The 15,717-nt window shown below is 50.4% G+C and overlaps 1 protein-coding gene across 1 annotated transcript in view; it reads right to left on the bottom strand.

The window, feature by feature from the left end:
• slit1a (slit homolog 1a (Drosophila)) overlaps positions 1 to 13,523 on the bottom strand; it is a 278,048-nt gene extending 264,525 nt beyond the window's left edge. Inside the window, exon 1 of the mRNA XM_060842211.1 lies at positions 13,131 to 13,523. Within this exon, the coding sequence (XP_060698194.1) occupies positions 13,131 to 13,309 (179 nt within the window). The 5' untranslated portion in view covers positions 13,310 to 13,523. The remainder of the gene's footprint in view (positions 1 to 13,130) is intronic.
• Positions 13,524 to 15,717: the final 2,194 nt, after the last annotated feature.

The raw sequence follows: 15,717 nt of genomic DNA, 5'->3' as shown, positions 1-15,717 counted from the left end.
GGGCGATGGTGTGTAAGGTGGTGTGAGCAATGGTGCGTAAGGTGGTGTGAACGATGGTGTGTAAGAAGGTGTGGGCGATGGTGTGTAAGGAGGTGTGGGCGATGGTGTGTTAGGTGGTGTGGGCGAAGGTGAGTAAGGTGGTGTGAGCAATGGTGTGTAAGGTGGTGTGATCGATGGTGTGTAAGGTGGTGTGGGCGATGGTGAGTAAGGTGGTGTGAGCAATGGTGCGTAAGGTGGTGTGAACGATGGTGTGTTAGGTGGTGTGGCCGATGGTGAGTAAGGTTGTGTGGGCGATGGTGAGTAAGGTGGTGTGGGCGATGGTGTGTAAGGTGGTGTGTGCGGTGGTCTGTAAGGAGGTGTGGGTGATGGTGTGTTAGGTGGTGTGGGCGATGGTGAGTAAGGTGGTGTGAGCAATGGTGTGTAAGGTGGTGTGAGCGATGGTGTGTAAGGAGGTGTGGGCGATGGTGTGTAAGGAGGTGTGGGCGATGGTGTGTCAGGTGGTGTGGGTGATGGTGTGTAAGGTGGTGTGGGTGATGGTGTGTAAGAAGGTGTGGGCGATGGTGTGTAAGAAGGTGTGAGCGATGGTGTGTAAGGTGGTGTGGGCGATGGTGTGTAAGGAGGTGTGGGTGATGGTGAGTAAGGTGGTGTGAGCGATGGTGTGTAAGGTGGTGTGAGTGATGGTGTGTAAGGAGGTGTTGGCGATGGTGTGTAAGGAGGTGTGGGCGATGGTGAGTAAGAAGGTGTGGGCGATGGTGTGTGTAAGGTGGTGTGGGTGATGGTGTGTAAGGTGGTGTGGGTGATGGTGTGTAAGAAGGTGTGGGCGATGGTGTGTAAGGTGGTGTGGGTGATGGTGTGTAAGGTGGTGTGGGTGATGGTGTGTTAGAAGGTGTGGGCGATGGTGTGTAAGGTGGTGTGGGTGATGGTGTGTAAGCTGGTGTGGGTGATGGTGTGTAAGAAGGTGTGGGCGATGGTGTGTAAGGTGGTGTGAGCGATGGTGTGTAAGGTGGTGTGGGCGATGGTGTGTAAGAAGGTGTGGGCGATGGTGTGTAAGGTGGTGTGAGCGATGGTGTGTGTAAGGTGGTGTGGGTGATGGTGTGTAAGGAGATGTGGGTGATGGTGTGTAAGGTGGTGTGAGCGATGGTGTGTGTAAGGTGGTGTGAGCGATGGTGTGTAAGGTGGTGTGAGCGATGGTGTGTAAGGTGGTGTGGGCGATGGTGTGTAAGGAGGTGTGGGCGATGGTGTGTGTAAGGTGGTGTGGGCGATGGTGTGTAAGGCGGTGTGGGCGATAGTGAGTTAAGCGGTGTGGGTGATGGTGTGTAAGGTGGTGTGGGTGATGTTGTGTAAGGTGGTGTGGGCGATGGTGTGTAAGGTGGTGTGGGCGATGGTGTGTAAGGAGGTGTGGGCGATGGTGTGTTAGGTGGTGTGGGCGATGGTGAGTAAGGTGATGTGAGCAATGGTGTGTAAGGAGGTGTGGCCGATGGTGTGTAAGAAGGTGTGGGCGATGGTGTGTTAGGTGGTGTGGACGATGGTGTGTAAGGAGGTGTGGGCGATGGTGTGTAAGAAGGTGTGGGCGATGGTGTGTAAGGAGGTGTGGGCGATGGTGTGTTAGGTGGTGTGATCGATGGTGTGTAAGGTGGTGTGGGCGATGGTGTGGGCGATGGTGTGTAAGGAGGTGTGGGCGTTGGTGTGTAAGGTGGTGTGGGCGATGGTGTGTAAGAAGGTGTGGGCGATGGTGTGTTAGGTGGTGTGGGCGATGGTGTGTAAGGTGGTGTGAGCAATGGTGCGTAAGGTGGTGTGATCGATGGTGTGTAAGGTGGTGTGGGCGATGATGTGTAAGAAGGTGTGGGCGATGGTGTGTAAGGAGGTGTGGGCGATGGTGTGTAAGGTGGTGTGGGCGATGGTGAGTAAGGTGGTGTGAGCAATGGTGTGTAAGGTGGTGTGATCGATGGTGTGTAAGGAGGTGTGGGCGATGGTGTGTTAGGTGGTGTGGGCGAAGGTGAGTAAGGTGGTGTGAGCAATGGTGTGTAAGGTGGTGTGATCGATGGTGTGTAAGGTGGTGTGGGCGATGGTGAGTAAGGTGGTGTGAGCAATGGTGCGTAAGGTGGTGTGAACGATGGTGTGTAAGGTGGTGTGGGCGATGGTGAGTAAGGAGGTGTGGGCGATGATGTGTAAGAAGGTGTGGGCGATGGTGTGTAAGGAGGTGTGGGCGATGGTGTGTTAGGTGGTGTGGACGATGGTGTGTAAGGAGGTGTGGGCGATGGTGTGTAAGAAGGTGTGGGCGATGGTGTGTAAGGAGGTGTGGGCGATGGTGTGTTAGGTGGTGTGATCGATGGTGTGTAAGGTGGTGTGGGCGATGGTGTGGGCGATGGTGTGTAAGGAGGTGTGGGCGATGGTGTGTTAGGTGGTGTGGGCGATGGTGAGTAAGGTGGTGTGAGCAATGGTGTGTAAGGTGGTGTGGGCGATGGTGTGTAAGAAGGTGTGGGCGATGGTGTGTTAGGTGGTGTGGGCGATGGTGTGTAAGGTGGTGTGAGCAATGGTGCGTAAGGTGGTGTGATCGATGGTGTGTAAGGTGGTGTGGGCGATGATGTGTAAGAAGGTGTGGGCGATGGTGTGTAAGGAGGTGTGGGCGATGGTGTGTAAGGTGGTGTGGGCGATGGTGAGTAAGGTGGTGTGAGCAATGGCGTGTAAGGTGGTGTGATCGATGGTGTGTAAGGAGGTGTGGGCGATGGTGTGTTAGGTGGTGTGGGCGAAGGTGAGTAAGGTGGTGTGAGCAATGGTGTGTAAGGTGGTGTGATCGATGGTGTGTAAGGTGGTGTGGGCGATGGTGAGTAAGGTGGTGTGAGCAATGGTGCGTAAGGTGGTGTGAACGATGGTGTGTAAGGTGGTGTGGGCGATGGTGAGTAAGGAGGTGTGGGCGATGGTGTGTAAGGTAGTGTGATCGATGGTGTGTAAGGAGGTGTGGGTGATGGTATGTTAGGTGGTGTGGGCGAAGGTGAGTAAGGTGGTGTGAGCAATGGTGTGTAAGGTGGTGTGATCGATGGTGTGTAAGGTGGTGTGGGCGATGGTGAGTAAGGTGGTGTGGGCGATGGTGTGTAAGGTGGTGTGAACGATGGTGTGTTAGGTGGTGTGGGCGATGGTGTGTAAGGAGGTGTGGGTGATGGTGTGTAAGGTGGTGTGAGCGATGGTGTGTAAGGAGGTGTGGGCGATGGTGTGTAAGGAGGTGTGGGCGATGGTGTGTTAGGTGGTGTGGGTGATGGTGTGTAAGGTGGTGTGGGCGATGGTGTGTAAGAAGGTGTGGGCGATGGTGTGTAAGGTGGTGTGGGCGATAGTATATAAGGTGGTGTGGGCGATGGTGTGTAAGGTGGTGTGGGCGATGGTGTGTAAGGTGGTGTGGGCGATGGTGTGTTAGGTGGTGTGGACGATGGTGAGTAAGGAGGTGTGGGCGATGGTGTGTAAGAAGGTGTGGGCGATGGTGTGTAAGGAGGTGTGGGCGATGATGTGTTAGGTGGTGTGGGCGATGGAGTAAGGTGGTGTGAGCAATGGAGTGTAAGGTGGTGTGATCGATGGTGTGTAAGGTGGTGTGGGTGATGGTGTGTAAGAAGGTGTGGGCGATGGTGTGTAAGGAGGTGTGGGCGATGGTGTGTAAGAAGGTGTGGGCGATGGTGTGTAAGGAGGTGTGGGCGATGGTGTGTAAGGTGGTGTGGGCGATGGAGTAAGGTGGTGTGAGCAATGGAGTGTAAGGTGGTGTGATCGATGGTGAGTAAGGTGGTGTGAGCAATGGTGTGTAAGGTGGTGTGATCGATGGTGTGTAAGGTGGTGTGGGCGATGGTGTGTAAAAAGGTGTGGGCGATGGTGTGTTAGGTGGTGTGGGCGATGGTGTGTAAGGTGGTGTGAGCAATGGTGCGTAAGGTGGTGTGAACGATGGTGTGTAAGAAGGTGTGGGCGATGGTGTGTAAGGAGGTGTGGGCGATGGTGTGTTAGGTGGTGTGGGCGAAGGTGAGTAAGGTGGTGTGAGCAATGGTGTGTAAGGTGGTGTGATCGATGGTGTGTAAGGTGGTGTGGGCGATGGTGAGTAAGGTGGTGTGAGCAATGGTGCGTAAGGTGGTGTGAACGATGGTGTGTTAGGTGGTGTGGCCGATGGTGAGTAAGGTTGTGTGGGCGATGGTGAGTAAGGTGGTGTGGACGATGGTGTGTAAGGTGGTGTGTGCGGTGGTCTGTAAGGAGGTGTGGGCGATGGTGTGTTAGGTGGTGTGGGCGATGGTGAGTAAGGTGGTGTGAGCAATGGTGTGTAAGGTGATGTGAGCGATAGTGTGTAAGGAGGTGTGGGCGATGGTGTGTAAGGAGGTGTGGGCGATGGTGTGTCAGGTGGTGTGGGTGATGGTGTGTAAGGTGGTGTGGGTGATGGTGTGTAAGAAGGTGTGGGCGATGGTGTGTAAGAAGGTGTGAGCGATGGTGTGTAAGGTGGTGTGGGCGATGGTGTGTAAGGAGGTGTGGGTGATGGTGAGTAAGGTGGTGTGAGCGATGGTGTGTAAGAAGGTGTGGGCGATGGTGTGTAAGGTGGTGTGGGCGATAGTATATAAGGTGGTGTGGGCGATGGTGTGTAAGGAGGTGTGGGTGATGGTGAGTAAGGTGGTGTGAGCGATGGTGTGTAAGGTGGTGTGAGTGATGGTGTGTAAGGAGGTGTTGGCGATGGTGTGTAAGGAGGTGTGGGCGATGGTGAGTAAGAAGGTGTGGGCGATGGTGTGTGTAAGGTGGTGTGGGTGATGGTGTGTAAGGTGGTGTGGGTGATGGTGTGTAAGAAGGTGTGGGCGATGGTGTGTAAGGTGGTGTGGGTGATGGTGTGTAAGGTGGTGTGGGCGATGGTGTGTAAGGTGGTGTGGGCGATGGTGTGTAAGGAGGTGTGGGCGATGGTGTGTTAGGTGGTGTGGGCGATGGTGAGTAAGGTGATGTGAGCAATGGTGTGTAAGGAGGTGTGGCCGATGGTGTGTAAGAAGGTGTGGGCGATGGTGTGTTAGGTGGTGTGGACGATGGTGTGTAAGGAGGTGTGGGCGATGGTGTGTAAGAAGGTGTGGGCGATGGTGTGTAAGGAGGTGTGGGCGATGGTGTGTTAGGTGGTGTGGGCGATGGTGAGTAAGGTGGTGTGAGCAATGGTGTGTAAGGTGGTGTGGGCGATGGTGTGCAAGAAGGTGTGGGCGATGGTGTGTAAGGTGGTGTGGGCGATGGTGTGTAAGGTGGTGTGAGCAATGGTGCGTAAGGTGGTGTGATCGATGGTGTGTAAGGTGGTGTGGGCGATGATGTGTAAGAAGGTGTGGGCGATGGTGTGTAAGGAGGTGTGGGCGATGATGTGTAAGAAGGTGTGGGCGATGGTGTGTAAGGAGGTGTGGGCGATGGTGAGTAAGGTGGTGTGAGCAATGGTGTGTAAGGTGGTGTGATCGATGGTGTGTAAGGAGGTGTGGGCGATGGTGTGTTAGGTGGTGTGGGCGAAGGTGAGTAAGGTGGTGTGAGCAATGGTGTATAAGGTGGTGTGATCGATGGTGTGTAAGGTGGTGTGGGCGATGGTGAGTAAGGTGGTGTGAGCAATGGTGCGTAAGGTGGTGTGAACGATGGTGTGTAAGGTGGTGTGGGCGATGGTGAGTAAGGAGGTGTGGGCGATGGTGTGTAAGGTAGTGTGATCGATGGTGTGTAAGGAGGTGTGGGTGATGGTATGTTAGGTGGTGTGGGCGAAGGTGAGTAAGGTGGTGTGAGCAATGGTGTGTAAGGTGGTGTGATCGATGGTGTGTAAGGTGGTGTGGGCGATGGTGAGTAAGGTGGTGTGGGCGATGGTGCGTAAGGTGGTGTGAGCGATGGTGTGTTAGGTGGTGTGGGCGATGGTGAGTAAGGAGGTGTGGGTGATGGTGTGTAAGGTGGTGTGAGCGATGGTGTGTAAGGAGGTGTGGGCGATGGTGTGTAAGGAGGTGTGGGCGATGGTGTGTTAGGTGGTGTGGGTGATGGTGTGTAAGGTGGTGTGGGTGATGGTGTGTAAGAAGGTGTGGGCGATGGTGTGTAAGGTGGTGTGGGCGATGGTGTGTAAGGTGGTGTGGGCGATGGTGTGTAAGGTGGTGTGGGCGATGGTGTGTAAGGTGGTGTGGGCGATGGTGTGTTAGGTGATGTGGACGATGGTGAGTAAGGAGGTGTGGGCGATGGTGTGTAAGGAGGTGTGGGCGATGATGTGTTAGGTGGTGTGGGCGATGGAGTAAGGTGGTGTGAGCAATGGAGTGTAAGGTGGTGTGATCGATGGTGTGTAAGGTGGTGTGGGTGATGGTGTGTAAGAAGGTGTGGGCGATGGTGTGTAAGGAGGTGTGGGCGATGCTGTGTAAGAAGGTGTGGGCGATGGTGTGTAAGGAGGTGTGGGCGATGATGTGTTAGGTGGTGTGGGCGATGGAGTAAGGTGGTGTGAGCAATGGTGTGTAAGGAGGTGTGATCGATGGTGTGTAAGGTGGTGTGGGCGATGGTGTGTAAAAAGGTGTGGGCGATGGTGTGTTAGGTGGTGTGGGCGATGGTGTGTAAGGTGGTGTGAGCAATGGTGCGTAAGGTGGTGTGAACGATGGTGTGTAAGAAGGTGTGGGCGATGGTGTGTAAGGAGGTGTGGGCGATGGTGTGTTAGGTGGTGTGGGCGAAGGTGAGTAAGGTGGTGTGAGCAATGGTGTGTAAGGTGGTGTGATCGATGGTGTGTAAGGTGGTGTGGGCGATGGTGAGTAAGGTGGTGTGAGCAATGGTGCGTAAGGTGGTGTGATCGATGGTGTGTTAGGTGGTGTGGGCGATGGTGAGTAAGGTTGTGTGGGCGATGGTGAGTAAGGTGGTGTGGACGATGGTGTGTAAGGTGGTGTGTGCGGTGGTCTGTAAGGTGGTGTGGGTGATGGTGTGTTAGGTGGTGTGGGCGATGGTGAGTAAGGTGGTGTGAGCAATGGTGTGTAAGGTGGTGTGAGCGATGGTGTGTAAGGAGGTGTGGGCGATGGTGTGTAAGGAGGTGTGGGCGATGGTGTGTCAGGTGGTGTGGGTGATGGTGTGTAAGGTGGTGTGGGTGATGGTGTGTAAGAAGGTGTGGGCGATGGTGTGTAAGAAGGTGTGAGCGATGGTGTGTAAGGTGGTGTGGGCGATGGTGTGTAAGGAGGTGTGGGTGATGGTGAGTAAGGTGGTGTGAGCGATGGTGTGTAAGGTGGTGTGAGTGATGGTGTGTAAGGAGGTGTTGGCGATGGTGTGTAAGGAGGTGTGGGCGATGGTGAGTAAGAAGGTGTGGGCGATGGTGTGTGTAAGGTGGTGTGGGTGATGGTGTGTAAGGTGGTGTGGGTGATGGTGTGTAAGAAGGTGTGGGCGATGGTGTGTAAGGTGGTGTGGGCGATGGTGTGTAAGGTGGTGTGGGTGATGGTGTGTTAGAAGGTGTGGGCGATGGTGTGTAAGGTGGTGTGGGTGATGGTGTGTAAGCTGGTGTGGGTGATGGTGTGTAAGAAGGTGTGGGCGATGGTGTGTAAGGTGGTGTGAGCGATGGTGTGTAAGGTGGTGTGGGCGATGGTGTGTAAGAAGGTGTGGGCGATGGTGTGTAAGGTGGTGTGAGCGATGGTGTGTGTAAGGTGGTGTGGGTGATGGTGTGTAAGGAGATGTGGGTGATGGTGTGTAAGGTGGTGTGAGCGATGGTGTGTGTAAGGTGGTGTGAGCGATGGTGTGTAAGGTGGTGTGGGTGATGGTGTGTAAGGTGGTGTGGGCGATGGTGTGTAAGGTGGTGTGGGCGATGGTGTGTAAGGTGGTGTGGGCGATGGTGTGTAAGGCGGTGTGGGTGATGGTGTGTAAGGCGGTGTGGGCGATGGTGTGTAAGGTGGTGTGGGCGATGGTGTGTAAGGCGGTGTGGAAGATGTTGTGTAAGGTGTTGTGGGTGATGGTGTGGGCAGTGGTGTTGGAGCTTGTCCCTAGCCTGCCCTACCCCAGACAGCATTCCAGGTTCTCTGCTTCCTCTGCCAATGTGTGGAGGGCCCAGTCAGGAAGGAATGGCATGGGAAGGATAAGCTGCAGGGAGGGGACTGTTTCCACACGGTGAATTGTTCGGGTCTGGAATGCACCGCTGGGAAATCTCACTCACTTCTGGCTGTGTGTTATTCTTTCTGCAAACCCCCAAACTGCGCCGTGTGGAGGCAGGTTCAATGGAGGAATTCAAGATAGAATTGGATGGTGCTTTGGATAAAAATATCATGTGAGGGTGTGTGGATAAAACGCAGGTGATTTGCACTAGGTAACGATGTTCATTTGAAGAGCCAGTGCGGGTACAATGGGCTGAATAGCCTCCTTCTATGCTGTAATTGTTTTGTGGGCCTCAGATACGTACCAAAGCTGTCAAAGAATACCCTCACACATCCCTCCTCAACATCCACTGGGTTTGTCAGATGTCCAGTCAGGATAAAGCTCCACACAACTTCATTCAGCTTTCAATTTCATGTTGATTGATTGACTGATTGATTCAGGTCCCACCAGTTGTCACAGTGGAATCTGAACTCAAGGTGCGTCAGGGTGGACTGAGAGCAGGAAGGGCTGTAGGATGGGGCTGCCTTTGAGAGGCCGGAAGGTGGGAGGGACGGGTGCCTTGCTGGGTTGTGGGGTTGCGGGGGGGTGGGGTCTGTATTCTATACACTGTTTTTTTTACCTAATTGGACTGTCTTAGGTGTATTTGTTGCTGTTACTGTTCTGTGATGAAAGTGCGATTTGAGGTTTGTCCTCATTTCCCTGTAAGCTGGTTGGACGGTGGGGTTTGGGGCCTGGCTTTGCTGTTCCTCTCCCCTGTAAATTGCTGTTTCTCTGTACACAGCTGTAAATGTTAACTGTTTTGTGAACGGTGTATTGTTTAATAAAATTTTAAAAATGGAAACTGAATTCATGTTGTCTCAGCAACAGTCTGGGACAGCAGAGCCTCTTGTGGTGCATTGATAAAGTCTCTCCCAGGGCCCAGGATCAAGAGCCACCTGTTCCAGAGGTGCGTAAAAACATTGCTGAGCTGATGGATTAGAAAATCGGTTTATATTTTAAATAAAAACTCTCAGGTTGCTTATTACTGAATGTTTTTTTTAAGAAAGTAGCAGTTTGAGCTTCTGGATTGTCGGTGCTATCACATTACAGTGTCTTCATTGGCTCCCTCTGTGCACTGAGTTTCCCATTAGCCAGAGACTAGGGGTTGCAGAGCAGCATTAAAACATTTCAGTGTCTATGGATACGAATCAGCGGAATGTACATGGATGCACAAATGATGTTGGCCTTTATCTGAGTGCCGGGGGTGGAATACAAAGATAGCGAAGTTGCGTTGACTTGCACAAATTAGTTAAACTAAAGAGCCCATCTGTCTGCTCAGCTGGACATTACAGATCCCACAGCAACATTTGTCCGTACAGCAGACTGGTTCTCCTGGCCAAGCCAAAACATCTTCTCAATACCACTGAAGAAATCGACAAATCAGACTAACTGCCAGCTGTGGGATCTTGCTATGTGTAAAGTGGCGACTGTGCCTCCCCCTTCCCCCTTCCCCTGCCCGTAACCATGCAGTACAGCTCATTCAACAATTCATCAGCATGTTAGCAGGACTTTCTAGATCAAATTCTGAGGACATTCTGCATATATCAGGCTTGTCATTCCCTGGAGTGGAACAGATTAATTGGAAATCTAATTGAGGTGCTTAAAATGATTAAAAGGATTTGATTGGATTGACAGAGAGAAAGTATTTCCTCTGGCGGGGGAAGTCTGGAGAAGGGGAACAGAACTTAAAAATTACAGCGGGATCGTTTACAGTGATGTCAGGAAGCATTGCTTAACACAAAGAGAAGTGGAAATTTGAAATTCTCTCCAAAAATCTGCTGCTGACATTTGGGATCTCATGCAAATTTGAAAAGTAAGTTTGATAATTTTTTGTTAGGCGAGAGGACTAAAGGTTACATACATAGGTACAGAAGTATATATATATATTATGCACATCTTTATACACACATAGATACATAAATCATTTACATGCATGCATATACATAGAGATACAGACATGCACTCAGTCACATACACACAGTCATAATTGTATATTTGCACAGGTTCATACATAGAAATATATAAGCACTGCCACATATATAAATGTACACAAAACCAAATATATACAATTACATATCTCCTCCCATACAGAGAGTCATCAGGTTGTGGTATGGGTAGGAGCTGCCTCCTTCTACTGGGAGGAGAGTTGGCAACCTACTCATGTCTCAGTCTGACAACATCCATTAGGACCAAAACCAGGGAATTAAAGTCAAAAGCACATTTCACACAGAACAGGGCCATCCACTGACAAGACAATTCAGGAACCTAATGGGGGCAGTTTGAGTGGTTTATACACAGAATAACAGGTAGCCTGGAGTGAGTTACAGACTAGAACCTAATTGAGGGTTCGGGGGTTTATATAAAGAATAACAGACACCCGGGAATGAATTACAGATTGGAATCTAAACAAGGTTTTAGGATGGTTTCCTATGCAGAGGGATGAGGGTCAAGGTCCTTGTGGGTAGTGGTAGTATTGCCACCTCTGAGCCAGGAGGCCTAGACTCAATTCCTACTGGCTCCAGAGGTGTTTGATATCTTTTCTGAATAGGTCTGTTAGGAAAATATCTGCCCAAGAGTGCAATACAGACTAGAATTTTGTCGGGTGGTTTATATAAGGAACAACATACACCTGGAAACAGCCTACAAGTGGGAGTCTCATTGAAGGGTTCAGAATTGTTCATACATAGAACAACAGGCAACCAGGAGTGAGTTACAAACTGGAATCTGAACGAGGAGTTCCGTGGTTGCATATAGAATAACAGATACCCAGGAGTGAGTTACATACTGAGATTTAATTGAGGGTTTCAAGATGGTTAATAACAGAATAACAGATCTCTGCGAATGGGTTACAGACCTGAAATCTAATTGAAGGGTTTAGAGAATTTATATGTAGAATAATAGATAACAGAGATATTCAGTAAGGATACCGAGAATAATTGAGCAGTAACAGGGACAGAAATCTGTTTGCAGTAATCCCAGGAGATGTTTGATCTCAGTTGGAGGGACACACAGGGGAGCAGAATTCCTTCAGTGTGCTCACAATGGGTGCTGCCCCCTGCTGGGAGCATGGGTTCCTCTCTTGACAGACAAGTGCGGAATCCTCAGCTGAGCTGGGAGAATCCTTGCATGGTTTTTAACAGTACACAGTCTTCACTAATAGCTTAGGCTTCAATATGGTGCTGACCCTACAGAGCATGCATTTCATTCGTAAAATCCTGGGGTAGCGGAGCACAATGACAGCTGAAACAGTAACACCATAATCAACCTCAGCATCTCTACTGTGGAGACTGGGCAATTCCTGGGTTTGATTGTCTGTACGTGAGTGTGAGTATGTGTAAGTGTGTGTGTGTGCATGTGTGTGTGTTCACATGCTGGTGTGTGAGCAAATGTCTCAAATACACTTTTCCTCACTCATAAACACACACACTCACTCATTCTCACAGACATACATACACACTCACTCACATTACACACGTAGTCAGGCACACAAACTCACAACCACATTAACACAGACACAGGCAACTGCTCAATCCCTGTGCATATGTATACTCACCAACATTTACATACATAAACATACGCTCACTGATGTTCACACACACGCACACACATATGTATACTCATGCATTTACACACATGCACATACGACTCTCACACATATATGCCACTCACACTCAGTCATCCTGACACATACACACATATTCAGTCCCTCATACATAGGCACATGCACTCAGTCACAAACACACTCACATTCTTGACAACAGACTCTCACACATACCTAATCTCACAAACTCACACTTGTGCACACACCCACACAAGCCAAATCACCACTACCTTACCCCCCATCACACACACATTCAAAAATGTCCAAATGTATATTCATTCATTCACACACATCTCCTGACACATACTTACCGATACACACAAAACACACACGCATTTACATACATCTGACACATACTTACTGATACATGCACACACACACACACATGCTTACTGATACACACACACGCACATATATACATACACACACAAGCACAGACACAGACACACACACACCACCAGGATTGAGTGGACAGAGCTGTATTACAAAAGAATCCCATTTTTGAGCTGAAAATGTGTTGCTGGTTAAAGCACAGCAGGTCAGGCAGCATCCAAGGAACAGGAAATTCGACGTTTCGGGCCAGAGCCCTTCATCAGGAATCCTGTTCCTTGGATGCTGCCTGACCTGCTGTGCTTTAACCAGCAACATATTTTCAGCTCTGATCTCCAGCATCTGCAGACCTCACTTTTTACTCGAAGATTTTAATCCCATTTTTGAACCCAGCATCCTGAATTATTCTGTTTGATACGTAAGACATTTATATTTTACAACTTTTTCCAACAAAGGCTAGGACCTGCACTTCTGTAGTGCCCTGTACAGCCTCAGAATGTCCCAAAGTCCTGCCCAGCTAATGAGGTACTTTTAAAAAAGTTCTGTCTCTATGGGAATGCAGGGATTTGCGCACAGTACGCTCCCATAAACAGCAATGCAATTCCAATCAGATCTTTCGGTGTTGATTCGAGAGTTAAACATTTTTCCGGATAGCGCCGTGTGGACTTTATTTACATCCACCTGGGGCTAGAGATGGGGTCTCCGTTGAATGTTCCATTGCAAAGGTAATACCTCTGACAGTGCTGCACTCCCTCAATACTTCAACCTCAGTGTGTGACCCCTGATTGTTCCCTGGACTTTTGTCGAGTGGGACTTGAACCCACAGTCTCCAGGAGTGGGTGCTAACACGGCGGGGTTAAGTAGCCTCTGGTAACAGCGACACAAAATACTCTGGGACGGCACAGACTGAGCAAGAGTAGGTTAGTAATGACAGGCCCTGCATCATTCCCAGCTTCGCGGGATGGACAGGAGCCTGGCAAGATTAGCCAAGAATTGCCAAGTTTGGCGATGACAGGGGAGACCGAATGAGGGCTGTTCAGTCCCCCCTACAGCAACCCCAGGGCTTTAAGACCAGACATGCAGGGGAATTAACAAATAAAATGATGCTTACAGTCTCTCGGCGCTCCTCGGGATATTCTTGGGCACTGCTGTCAACCCTAGCCCGTGGCAGTCCACAGTAGTCCCTGCACAGATACACAGAGCTGGGCAGGCACTTGTACAGATCCGGCAGGCAGTGAGCAGGAGGATGCCAGTGCTGACAATCCCAGGCACTTTCCAGACTCTGTCCATGATGTTTAGGGCGGGGAGGGGGGGGGGGGGGGAATGGGGTGGGGGTGGGGAGGAGGGGGGAGGAAAATGAGGAAATCCTTCGGGGGGGGGGATCTCCAGAAAAAACAAGCCTTTCAGTGCATGACAAAAAGAAAACACCGGGACTGTCTCAATTCAGTCAACCCTCCCCCTCCCCACCTTTACCCACCTCCCCCTTCCCCACCCCACCCCCCCCCAACCCCCCTCCAAAAAAAAAGATTCCTCCTGGGTCACAAGCCCCCAGCAGCACAATGAAAGGTAGAGATCCTAATGCTGGTAGACACTGTAATCCAGAGATAGATCATCCACAACGTCTATCCTGTGTGCCGTAACCCACCCCACTCTGCCTCACTCTCCCCCTCACTCTCCCCCGCTGATATTCCAGAAAAACCCCCTCTGTTATAAGCTGCATCTAAGTGCCTTCGGAATAAAAACCGTCATGCACATCCATCAGTGAGACCACAAATAGAGAGTGACCCCGCCTCTCTCTCTCTCTCACACACACAGACACACAGCCCCTTGCTGTTACTGCTATAGCAGGCTTCAGAGAACATTAGTGATCACATCCCTCCCTCTGTTCGTCCACTCCCTCTCTTCCCCTCCCCAAATGGCCAACTGCAGGTTATGGGCATAGAGGAGACAACATAGTCAGTGCTGTGTGACATCAATCACCTGAATTGTGTGTGTGCTGTGTTTTCAGAAGGAACCGCTGGGCTTTTGTTGGAATATAGAGAGAGAGAAAAATTGTGCACAGATGTGGAAAAAAACCCTCACTTCATTGTTTATCTGATTTTGTTTCCACGTTGTTTGTTAATCGTCTGTTGTACTGTTGGGAGAGAGGGAGGGAAACAAACTAAACACAGCCCTCAGAAAGTCTGGCAGCACTTTAATTCATAGAATAATTGATGTAAAGAATGTTGCCGAGCTGCTAATTGTTTACATCTCCGCCGCCCTGGGAATCTGGGGTTTGGCGTTATGGACCAGAACATCAGAGAATCTCTACTGAGGTCATCACTGAATCTTCAAGTCACAGCAGAGTTGGCCTTCCCACCTCCAGTGTGAGGAGGGAAGGGAGAGGTGGAGAAAGCTGGTTGTCCAACAAGTGCAAGCAAAGAGATGACAGAGGGATTAAAGTCGAAGGTGATGCCTCCCATGTTCGAATAGCTGGATGGTGCTTGCTGTCCGGGGCTAGGGCGGGATGTCTGGTCCACTGGGGTGAGGCAGAAGGGTCATGACAGCACCCCAGAGGTTCCAGGAGGTAAAGGTTACCATATTCCTCTCATTAGAGACAGAGACAGACAGCTGTAGGTGGTTTTAACCTGAGGGCCACCACACCTCAGTAAGGATTGCCAAGGAGAATCCTTCTAGCTAAAAACAAGGACTGCAGATGCTGGAAACCAGAGTTTAGATCAGAGTGGTGCTGGAAAAGCACAGCAGGTCAGGCAGCATGCGAGAGCAGGAAAGTCAGCGTTTCGGGCTAAATCCCCTCATCAGGAATGGAGAATCCTTCATCCTAACCTCAGCCAGGGCAGGAATCGGAGCCATGCAATTGACCTTATGATGCATCACAAGCCCGCCATTCCATTTAACTGACCCCCGCTTCCAGGAGGTTAGGGAAACACACTATGGAAGAGCGTATTTGTACAACAGCCAGGGGTTCAGTACAGCCCATGGAGACTGATCCTGGTCAGGCAGGGCAATCCAAGGTCATCAGGCTGTGGGGCGGGAATAGAGTCATAGAGATGTACAGCACGGAAACAGACCCTTCGGTCCAACCCGTCCATGCTGACCAGATATTCCAACCCAATCTAGTCCCACCTGCCAGCACCCGGTCCATATCCCTCCAAACCCTTCCTATTCATATACCCATCCAAATGCCTCTTAAATGTTGCAATTGTACCAGCCTTCACCACATCCTCTGGTAGCTGTGGTAGAATGCAGGAATTTGAGCACATTCTGATCAGCCATGATCTTTTTAAAACAGAGGAGCAGATCCCAGGATCTAAATGTCTACTTTCTGTTTCACATACAACCGAGAGAGATGTAGCATGATGTAGTAAGGTCTGGTACAGGAAATGGAGCAAGAGGAAAACTCTTGTGCAGTGTTTTGCTGTTCCTCTAGTGTTTCTGGATTACAGTGCAGTGGGGACAGACCACTGTCTGGGATCTTCCTGCTGAGGCCTGCTCAGTTATTGGACTGCCCCAATGCCTCAAATATATTTAAATATTAGTACTGCATGTATAAAAGAGGTCTTAGGCATTTTGTTAGAGTCAAAGACCAATGTTTTGTTTGTTTACTTGATATGCAACTGTACAGACCCAAACTACATTTGTGACAATGTATATATATAAAGCGATTTTTTATGAATAAAGTATATTTTTTTAAAAAA

This window comes from Hemiscyllium ocellatum, chromosome 22, assembly GCF_020745735.1.
Source record: "Hemiscyllium ocellatum isolate sHemOce1 chromosome 22, sHemOce1.pat.X.cur, whole genome shotgun sequence".
NCBI lineage: Eukaryota > Metazoa > Chordata > Chondrichthyes > Orectolobiformes > Hemiscylliidae > Hemiscyllium > Hemiscyllium ocellatum.
The sequence above is the reverse complement of the archived record's forward strand: the minus strand, read 5'-3'. Positions and strand labels throughout refer to the sequence as shown.